This window comes from Sorex fumeus, unplaced genomic scaffold (genome assembly GCF_029834395.1).
Source record: "Sorex fumeus unplaced genomic scaffold, SorFum_2.1 ptg000026l, whole genome shotgun sequence".
NCBI classification, from domain to species: Eukaryota; Metazoa; Chordata; class Mammalia; order Eulipotyphla; family Soricidae; genus Sorex; species Sorex fumeus.
The window spans coordinates 6847183-6857009 of record NW_026606083.1 but is presented as its reverse complement, the minus strand read 5'-3'; the positions used below and the strand labels follow the sequence as shown (position 1 = coordinate 6857009).

Here is a 9827-nt window from a genome sequence, read left to right as displayed (position 1 = left end):
ACCCAGACCCTTTGTGGGTGGCAGCAGCCGGGCCACGCAGGGGTGCAGGCACTAACAACGGATAAGTATGAGGCCATGGTGCAGGTGGACAGCTTGGTTCCCTCCAGACAGGTGCAGGAGTGGGGGGAGGGACTCCGGTCAGCTCCTTTGCAGTGCTGACTGTGGGCCCGCCTGACCCAGTGCCACGGAGGTTTCTGGGCGGACAGGGAATTCTGAGGCAGCAGCAGCCAATGGAGAGAAGAGTGAGCAGCGAGCGAGGGGCCTCGCCAGGGGCCGAGAGCCAGGCCTGGACACCTTTGCAGCCCAGCCAGCGAGCAGGGGAGCAGGGCGTGTCATCTTCCGGTAAAGAATGGACCAGGGCCCACAGCCCAGATAAGGAGTCTGAAGTCCATCCCCGCTTCCCCTCCCCATGACCCACCTCTCTGCCCACCTGGTGCAATTCTGCACCTGTGATTCTCCACTTGGGAAACTGAGGCTGTCCCCGTTGGCGAGGGACCATGTGTGAGCCTGCGTGGGAGGCCAAGCTCCAAGGCCAGATCTGTGCCTCATCTTTCTTCCTAGAAGTTCTTGTTTTTTGGTTGTTGAGTATATACAGTCCTCAAAAACTATACTTTGTAATCTTGCAACTACAAGTCTGGTCTGTAGACATTTCCGGTTGATTTATCAGACCCCAACCCTGAAGCCCAGCCTGGCATGGGGCTGCACTGGTGAACTACTGCACTCCGGCCTTAACTGGCACCAGCCTTAGATGACCATGGTGCTCCTTGGATGCTGAGTAACTGATCACATCCCAGTCTGCCCTCTGCCCCAGCTGCCTGAGACCAGGGTGGCACCCCAGAACACCCCCACACCTGCACTTGTGATTGCCTCTTTTGTGATTGCCATGGTCACCAAGAACTCAGACCCCAGTGAACCAGGCACTGCTGACCATCCCCACCATGCCTGCCCAGCGGTTCTGGGACTGGGGTCTGCTGCAGACCTAGTACTGGCCACGGACAGCAAAGTCAGGGGCCTTGGGGAGGGGGCTGGGGCTCTTGGTTGCGGGTACTGGGCAGCCAGGGCCAAGATTTCCTAGGACTCGCCCTGCTGCCTCCGTCACGTGCCTGCCCCAGGGCTGTCCCCTCTGTCCAGGGCCAGGAGCGCTGCTCATCAGGACCTCACATCCCCATGCACTTTGCATCTCAAACCAAGCATCCCACCAGCTGGGCGTGTAGTTTTTTTTTTTTTCTGGAAGGCACCACCGGTGCATTTAGGGGACAACAGTGTGGCCAGCCTCCCCCGGGCTTGTCTGCGCATCCCGGGCACCCGGCTGCTGGTCCCGGGATGGGGACGCACGGGAGGGACCGGCCGGGCTGCAGCTCCCGGGCCACCTGGCTGGGCTGGCTGCGTGGCGCGAGCCGGAGCCGGCCCGAGCTCAGGGTCCCGCACCCGCGCCCCGGGTGCACGTCACGGGCGCTCAGGACGCGCCGACACGGCGGGGCCCGGACGCCGCGTCCACCCGCGTCCACCTTGCGCCCAGCCCGCGGCCGGCCGGGCCGCCGGAGCCGCCGCGCACTGAGCCGCTCGGCCGCGCACCGCCCAGCGCCGACTCCTCCGGCGCGCCGCCGCCCGCGGCTTATATAGGCTGCTAAAAATAGCCGGCCCGGCCGCCCTCCAATGGGAGGCGGCTCCGGTTCGAATCGGGCCAATGGCGAGGGCGCGGGGGGAGGGGCCCGGTCACGCCAGGCGGGGCCGCGCCGCGCTGCGCGCACCCATTGGCCGCGGCTGACGTCATGCGCGCGCGGCCGGCGGGCGGGGCGGCGCGCCATTGGGCGGCGCGGCGGGGGCGGGGCGCGGCGTCACGTGGGGCGCGGGGCGGCGCGGCCGGCCGGGGCGGAGGAGGCGGCTGCGGCCTTTGAATAGGGAAGTTGGGCAGCGCCGGCGCGGCCAGTCGTGGGCTGCAGCGAGTCCGCGGGCAGCGCCGTGCACGCTCGGGCGCCCGCGCCGTCCTCGCCGCCCGCCATGGACGTGCTGCCCATGTGCAGCATCTTCCAGGAGCTGCAGATCGTGCACGAGACCGGCTACTTCTCGGCGCTGCCCTCGCTGGAGGAGTACTGGCAACAGGTAGGGAGGGGCCGCGCTGGAATTCTGTTTTATTTAGATTTAAACGCCGTGGAATTCGAATTTAATTTAAATTTGATTTTTATTTGATTTTTGTTTATTTTTTATTTAAATTCGATTATTGTTTCTTTTTAATCTTATCTAAATTCCACTGTGTTTATTTTTTATTTAATTTGCATTTATTTGAATTTGTTTTTATTTATTTTTCCATTTCTTCCCGGATCTGAATAGTGCCCCCACCTGCTCTCCAGGGCTGTCATCCCCGCAGCCTTCCCCGGCTTTCCGGGCTGCCCACCGCATCCTCCTGCTGACCCAGCTCCCAGCGAGGCCCTGGCACGCCTTTGGGGCTTGTACCAGCTCCCAGTTCCACAGCTGGATCTTGTCAAATGAGTTGACTGGGGCAGAGCCAGCAAAGGGTTGACTGTTGGGTTGTATTGTTTTTGTGGTGTTTTTTTTTAAGGTTTGTTGTTCTGCTTTTTTGTTGTTTTGTCCGTAGAGCTTTTTTAAAAAATATATTATTATTAATTAAACAATCCCCCTGAGAAATAGAAACAGAGACTTTTCTCTGCCTCTTTCGGTTTCTATTTTCCTCTTTGGAATCCTTCAGATTCGCCTGGATCTGCCTTGTTTTTCTTACCTGCTTCTATTGTTGACCAGGAAAAAAAAAGCCCTGTTCGCACAGGCAGTGACTTACAGTCATATGACAGTGGGGCCGCAGAACTGGCTCAAGTCTTCATTTGGGAAGATTCAGAGGCTGGCTTTCCCGGTGTTTGGGGGAGGAACTGGAATTTTTGACATTGGACATTGGAGAAACTTAATCCCACCCCCATCCTGGTTCTGATTCCTTGGCATTTCTGGAAGGGGACGACGTATTCTGACACTCGCCTCATTGTCTTTAGAAGGGGATTTGGGTGCTGAGCCCCTCGCTGGCCCCAGCAGATTGGCAGATCAGAGACTCTGGGGTTTGGCTCCTTTAGGAGGGCTGGAGGCGGGTGCGGAGCTCTGGGCGCTGGACGGGGGCCCTCCTCTCCCCCCCCACTCCTTGGGGATGATCTAAGTAGTTTCCTCGGGCCACTTGCCAGGCTGGGCTGCCTCTTGCCGGCAGAGGCTTTTAAACTCCAAGACTCCCTACCGGTCCCCAGCGTCCACCGGCGTGATGGGGGTTTGGAATTAGCCAGATGATGGGAATTAGCCAGATCGCGGGGAAACGCACGTTCCCTTTTCCTCGGAATGTCAATAAAATATCCCCGCTCCTCCTCCTCCTCCCCAGCCCTTGTGTGACGGGAACTCAGCTGGCTAATTTTAGGGGGAAGGAGGAAACAGCGCCCCCACCCCGTGTTTGCTGTACAGCAGGGCGGTGGGCTGTGGGCGAGGTCTCTGGCGCTGACCGCTAGGACCGGGGGTCAGCTCTGCCTCCTCCGGAGCATTTGCGGGAAGAGCAGAGTTTGCTGTGGAAATGGGGCTGTGTGTGTGCCTGCGGCGGCCTATAAAGACATCCTTATAAGGACATGTGGGCAGCCGCTCCTGGCCGGCCCGCCCAGCCCATCCGAAAATGCCTCCTACCGCCTTTCTTCCCCACCGGCCAGAAAGTTTGAGGTGCTGAGGAGAGGGGAGCACCCCCTTGGGCTGCAGCGCGCCTGCCTTGGAGGTGGGCGGGGCTGGGCTGCCCCCAACACACACAAACACACACAGTGCGTGTGGATTTGAACGGGGCGTCTTTGACTGCTGCTCAGAATTTCAAAAGGAAGTCTCCTTTGGCATTGGGTGAAAGAGGGCGATGACTCATACAGTTGTACTCTTGGCCCTGGGTAAAGTCCTCAGCCATTGTGGCCTCCCCACCGCCTCCCCGTGGCTGACGGAGGACGAAGGGCGTCTGTCTTGCTGTGGTCCAAGCACAGTAACCCCTCTCCCACCCCCACCCCCGCCCCCCAGAATCTGTGAAGCTGGTGGCGCCCAGGCCTGGCTCGGGGATGCATTCTGTGCACACCTGCGGGTGCCGGGGGCGGCCGGCAGCCCCTCGCTCCCACTCCACCCTGCACTGTCAGAGGAGCCGTCAGACCTGTTTGGGGATGCGCCTTTGTGTGGTTTCTCCTGGCATCAGCACCCTCCGCCCTGGGAACTGAGGACAGCAGGGCGGGCTTAGCACCACACCGTGGTCACGGGCTGGGCGGGCGTTCACCCACCTTCGCCTTCTCCAAACTTCTCAGTGCCTCTCGGGCTCTGAGTGTCCAGTGGCCGCCCCTTTGCCCTTCACGGCCGCCTATTTGGGGGAAATGTGCCTCCGCTTCCGTGCGCCCGAGGTCACGCGGCTCCTGTGCTTCCTCCCCAGACCTGCCTGGAGCTGGAGCGTTATCTGCAGAGCGAGCCCTGCTACGTGGCCGCCTCCGACATCAAGTTCGACGGCCAGGAAGACCTGTGGGCCAAGCTCATCCTGGCCCGTGAGAAGAAGGAGGACGCAGGCCTCCCGCACCCTAGCAGCACCCCCGAGGACCCCCTCAGCAGCCCTGGCTTTGCCTGCAGCCTGGAGACCAGCAGCCTGAACTCGGACGCCAGCAGCGAGGCCTCCGACAGCTCTGAGGAACTGTCACCCACCTCCAAGTTCGCTTCCGACCCCATCGGCGAAGCCTTGGCGGGCTCAGGGGGCCTGGGCAGCCCCCTGGCCTCCTCGCCCCCGTCGTCCCCCGAACTGAGCCAGGACCCGTCCCAGCTGTGGGCCTGCGGATCTGGGGAGCTGCTTCCTGCTGGGAAGATGCACGGGGGGACTGCGGGGAAGTCCGGGGACAAGGGCAGCGGGGATGCGTCTCCCGATGGCCGCCGCAGGGTCCACCGCTGCCACTTCAACGGCTGCAGGAAGGTTTACACCAAAAGCTCCCACCTGAAAGCGCACCAGCGCACACACACAGGTCAGTGCGGCCTGCCCACCCCACCTGGGAGCCACCGCCCTGGGAGGGGGCACGCACAGACTCGCCTCCCCCCCTGGGTCTCGGGGGGCAGAGTAGGCGCGGAGAGACTGGACTGTGTCCTCTGAGCTCAGTCGCCAAGAGGTAAAGGCCTGCTGCGTCTTCACCATCCAACCTCGGGGCCCCGGGCCTGTCGGCCCCTTCTCCGTCCCCAGCGCCCAGCACCCGGGCTTCCCGTGTGCCCGCGCTGCCCACAGGGCTTGTGCCACGTGGCGATAAAGTTGAGGGTCGGAGCAGCCGGGGGCGGGAGCTGAGCTGGGCCGGCTTCGGGGGGGCTTCTGAGACGGGGCCTTGGTGTCTGTCCATCAAAAAGCCCGGAATCTACCTACCAGCCACCGGTGAGGGTGAACTCTCTGTGGGGGCACCGCCCCACTGCCCCGGGAGTGATGGGGCATCCAGGCAGAGCAGAAGCAGCTTTGCCACGTGCAGGGCCCCCAGCCGGCTGTGGCAGAACATTTCCAGGCTGCGTGGCTGCCCGGCCTTTGCCCGCAGTCCACGCTCACTCTGACCCAGAGTGGTCACCACTGGCCACTTCCCGAGCACCTGGCGGGGCGCGCTCCTGGGGCAGTGAGGGCAGCAGAGGCAGCACCCGCCCGGCTGCCCGCCGCGGGCCTGTGACCTCACGGTGCTGTGTCTCTTCCCAGGAGAGAAGCCGTACCGATGCTCCTGGGACGGGTGTGAGTGGCGTTTTGCAAGAAGCGATGAGCTAACCAGACATTTCCGAAAGCACACGGGCGCCAAGCCTTTTAAATGCGCCCACTGCGACAGGTACGTGGTGCCAGCCCTGCCGGGCGTGCGGGGACCGGGCACCACTGCCCCGGCCTCTGGGCCTTTCTCGGGCCCCACCGGGCCCGCCGCGGGGCTCAGAGCCTGTGTTCGCGGTGGTGGGGGCCGGGGGCTGCTGTCAGGCCTAACGCCCCGGCTTCGTTCTGCAGATGCTTCTCCAGGTCCGACCATCTGGCCCTGCACATGAAGAGGCACCTGTGAACCGGCCGCCATCCCTGCGGCTAAGACGGCTCCGGGCTGCGGCCGGCCTGGCAGAGGCGCCTACCAGCCAGAGCAGCTGCCTGGCTCCCTCCTGCCGGCCTCCAGGGCCCCCTTGGGTGGTCGTTGGTGGGAGGGCCGAGGTGTCCCCGCAGAAGCGCGGAGTGCGGTGGGCAGTGGGGGAGGCCCCGGCCGTGAGCACGGAGCGTGTGGACGGCGTGACTGTGGTGGCCTGTCCCCGTGTGTGGGGCCAGTGCTCGGTGCCTTCCTGTGTGAGGCAGCCGACGCGGTTTGAATGTTGTGTGTGAGGCGTGCCCCCGAGATCCTCCTGGGGATCTGCACCTGAGGGGGGATTAAAAAAAAAAACACAAAAAAAGTTGTGAAGGCGTGGGGGGCGGGCACGGGGCGGAGGAGACCGGCTCTGAGAGGACCCCTGTGGCGGGTGTGATGGTGCCCTGGGTGGCCCCAGGACCTTCCCACGCATGGCGGGAGGTGGGGCCCCGCCCGGGTGACACTTTCCTATCAGAGTGGCCACCGGTCAGCTAGTCAACGGGCACCGGAAGCTCTTTTCTTTGTGGGGCCCAGTGGACCCCCCCTCTGCCCTGCTGAGGACAGTTGGTCCGGGTGCACGAGCTCCGTAGAGGGTCCCCGTGCCGGGATGGGCCAGGGCTGTGTTGGGTGTGAGCGGGGCTGGGATGCTGGTCTCATGTTCCACCGACCTGGAAGCTGCGGTTTTGCTCGGTGGGGTGGATGAAACCACTAAAGCTTAGAAACTGTTTTCTCATGCAGCTAAGTTTCTCTTATTTATGCCTTGAGGACTAATTTCTGGTTTTCCAGCTGAAAATGCACTGCGGATCTTAACAATGGTGCCTTACGCAGGCCCTTCTCGGGCTGTTACAGGGGTGCGGGGGTGCATGCTTTATTAAGGCTCTTTTTTTACACCTGGCGTTGTACTGTACCGACGGAGAATCCCGAAAGCCCGAGTCCAGGCCCTCTCTCACGGACAGACAGCAGGGGGGCAGCCCCCAGCCATGCAGGGCCTCTCCAGCCTGACGCCCGGGAACATCGGAGCTTTTCTACCACAGACTTTGGTGTCCATTTTGCACAACTCTTGTATAGATCACACGCTGACCGTGTTGGATGCGTCTCGTTTCCACGCTTAGGAAAGATACAGAAGTGTAAAAAAAACAAAAAAACAAAAAACATAAAAAAAAAAAAACGATGTTAATGTATTTGCTTACAAGGCACAAGGTTTCTGTACCTGTCTAGCTACCTGTTGGTGATCGCGGAAAGCAGCCTGCTTTGGACAAAAGTGGGCGGAATTCTTGTGTATGTATATTTGTGTGTATAGTATATGTATGTGAGTGTATATATATATGCTATATATATAGATAATATATAAATATTTTTTTAAGGAGAAATTAGAATGTTAGCTAGAGACTTCCACAGCCAGAGAAGCAGCTTTTCAGATGGGCCGCGAGGAGGGGGAGCGCGAGGTCCCCCCTTGTCTCGTGCCCCCCGCAGTGGGCAGGTTGGCCACTGTTTGGTCGCAGAACAGAGGTTTGGGTCTTGTGTTCCAGCTCTACCGGAATATCTGGCCTGGGAGAAAGCTCATCCCAAGCTTTCTGTTTTGAAACATTTGGATGCCCACCAACCTGGTTTTTTTTTTTTTTCCAGCCCAGAGATTCTTCCAGGTTTTCCAGAGAGTCACTTTCCCAAACTGGTATGCCGCAGCGGCCAGCCGAGCAGCCCCCTTGGGTGCTAGGGTAGGAGATACCCCCAAGGGCTGGCCAGGCTGCTGGTGGGTTTGATATTCCTGGGAATGAGCAATGCTGAGCGCTCACCTGACTGGTTTGTGAAATCTGGGCTGACACAGGCACTTATCTAAAGGACCCGTCTGTCATTCTGCGGAGTGGGGGGGTGGGGGATGGACTTTGCTTTCAGCGAGTGAGAATCCAGATGAGGGACTGGCTGGGTTTGGTAAAATGTCTTTAGGCCCTGTATGTGTTCAGCTGTATCCGTTCCATTAAACAAGGAGGTAAACTGAAGACCAAAAATAAAAACATAGAAATAAATTCGGGGGGTGGGGGGAAGAAACGCCCTCGGCTTGCACAGACGCGAGTGCTGGGGGCTCGGGAGCTGTGGGGGGTGTGTATGCTGAAGCCTGTCGTTTTCGTAAGAAGTACAGTAAGAGCTACATTCTGTTCAGGTGATAACTGAGCCTCAATCAAGCAGAAACTTTTTTTTGCTTGACGTTGAAAAAAAGATTTCTATTCGTGAGATTTCTTTTTTCTTTTTTTTTTTTGAAAGCACCCTGTTATCTAAAGAATCTTTGTAAGATTTTTGTAAAATTTTGTTTTACAAGATTTTATTTGAAATTGTTTTTTGCAAGATTGTTATATTTCTGTATGAATGTATTTTTTATTGGAATAACATAAAAGAATTCTTATCAGCATCTCGGGTCCCTTTCTTGGTGGGGGTGGGGGGGGGAGCGGCGGGGAGGCCACATTCCAGGGGCCTGAGTCAGCCGCCCCACTGGGCAGGCCCCTCCCCCGCACTCAGTTCCCTGTGGGAAGAGGAACTGGGTGTGGGTCACCTGAACTGTCAGTCCCTCCGGAGACCAGGCCGTCCAGCTCGGGCAGGAGGGGAGGAACGGGCACCACGGAGGCCCGGAGCCCAGATGGGCCTCCCAGCCACTCCAGCCCATCGCTGCCAGGCGTCGCCCTGTCCGTGCCGTTAGCTGGCTGCTGGCTCCGGGGGCTTTCCCGGGAGCGGCTGTGCTGGGTGCTGCGGGAGGCTCTCCCGTCGTGAGGGAGGGCAGCGGGGCTGGAGTATCCCAGGCAGGGCTGCCCAGCCTTTCTGGAAGTAAAAATACCCACAGTTGGAACTGGGCCGCGCGGGTGTCAGCATGAGTGATGGCTGCCTGGCCCCTGCTCCGGCTAAATAAAGGCTCCTGCCGGCCTGACCACTCACTCACGCCGAGACTGCCCGATAGCTCCGTATGCTCAAATAAGGCTGTGAGGACGGCCGGGCCCGCAACACGTCCAGAAGGGAGCGGTTTCAGTCTGGTTTGGAGACCCAGCTGCTAGGAAGGCCTCTCTGCCCTCCAGCCAGACTCTGGCATCTCTGTCCTGTCGTCAGGGCCTGGGGGGGGGAGTCCCAGCCAGCCTCCACAGCTCTGGGGCCCCGGTGTGCGGGGTGGCTTCCGTCCCTGTCCTCAGGGCCTGGGGCTCCGATCTGAAGCACTGTAGGAGCAACATCACAGGGAAAACTGCCCTTCGCCAGGGTTTGGGTTCTCCGAAACACTGAGGGTGAAGGGAGGAGAGGCCCTTGCTCTCCATTCCTCAACCAGCTGGGCCCAGTTTTGCACAGTGCTCTCCCCACCCCCACCCTGCCTCAGTGGTCCATCAGAGTGCCTTCGACAGGGATGATCAGGCGAGAGTGGCCCATGCTGCCCAGTGTTGCAGTGGTTCTGGGGTTCTCATCTCCAGGGATCAGAGGGAGAGGCAGTGGGGTCCGGGGGTCGGGGCCACGCAGAGAACAGAGTGAGGAAGACCCCCCACCCCCGAGGGCCCCCCGAGCCCTGCCAGGAGTGACCCCTGTGCGCTGCCTGGTGTGGCCTAAAGCTGCAGATGGGGCGGGGGGAAACGATAGTCCAGGTAGGAAGTCACAAGGGACCTGGGAGGCCGCCAGCACCAGGCCGGGACCAGCGTCCTAGAGGCAGAGCTGGGCCATTGTCCTCGCACTGGCCAGGGAAGGACACTCCACTCACTTCTGCCCAGA

At 60.3% G+C, this 9827-nt stretch overlaps 1 protein-coding gene across 1 annotated transcript; it reads left to right on the top strand.

The window, feature by feature from the left end:
• The first annotated feature begins 1843 nt into the window (after positions 1 to 1843).
• Positions 1844 to 8499, top strand: KLF6 (KLF transcription factor 6). The gene is made up of 4 exons (XM_056114690.1): positions 1844 to 2103; positions 4430 to 5003; positions 5705 to 5828; positions 5996 to 8499. Exons 1-4 carry the CDS (start codon positions 2002 to 2004, stop codon positions 6045 to 6047), a joined length of 852 nt encoding a protein of 283 aa, XP_055970665.1. The 5' UTR covers positions 1844 to 2001; the 3' UTR covers positions 6048 to 8499.
• Positions 8500 to 9827: the final 1328 nt, after the last annotated feature.

Coding starts and splice junctions, on each gene's coding strand:
- KLF6 (XM_056114690.1), top strand. CDS start 2,002: ATGGACGTGCTGCCCATGTGCAGCATCTTCCAGGAGCTGCAGATCGTG. Junction 5,004..5,704: donor GCACCAGCGCACACACACAG/GTCAGTGCGGCC, acceptor GTCTCTTCCCAG/GAGAGAAGCCGTACCGATGC. Junction 5,829..5,995: donor AAATGCGCCCACTGCGACAG/GTACGTGGTGCC, acceptor TTCGTTCTGCAG/ATGCTTCTCCAGGTCCGACC.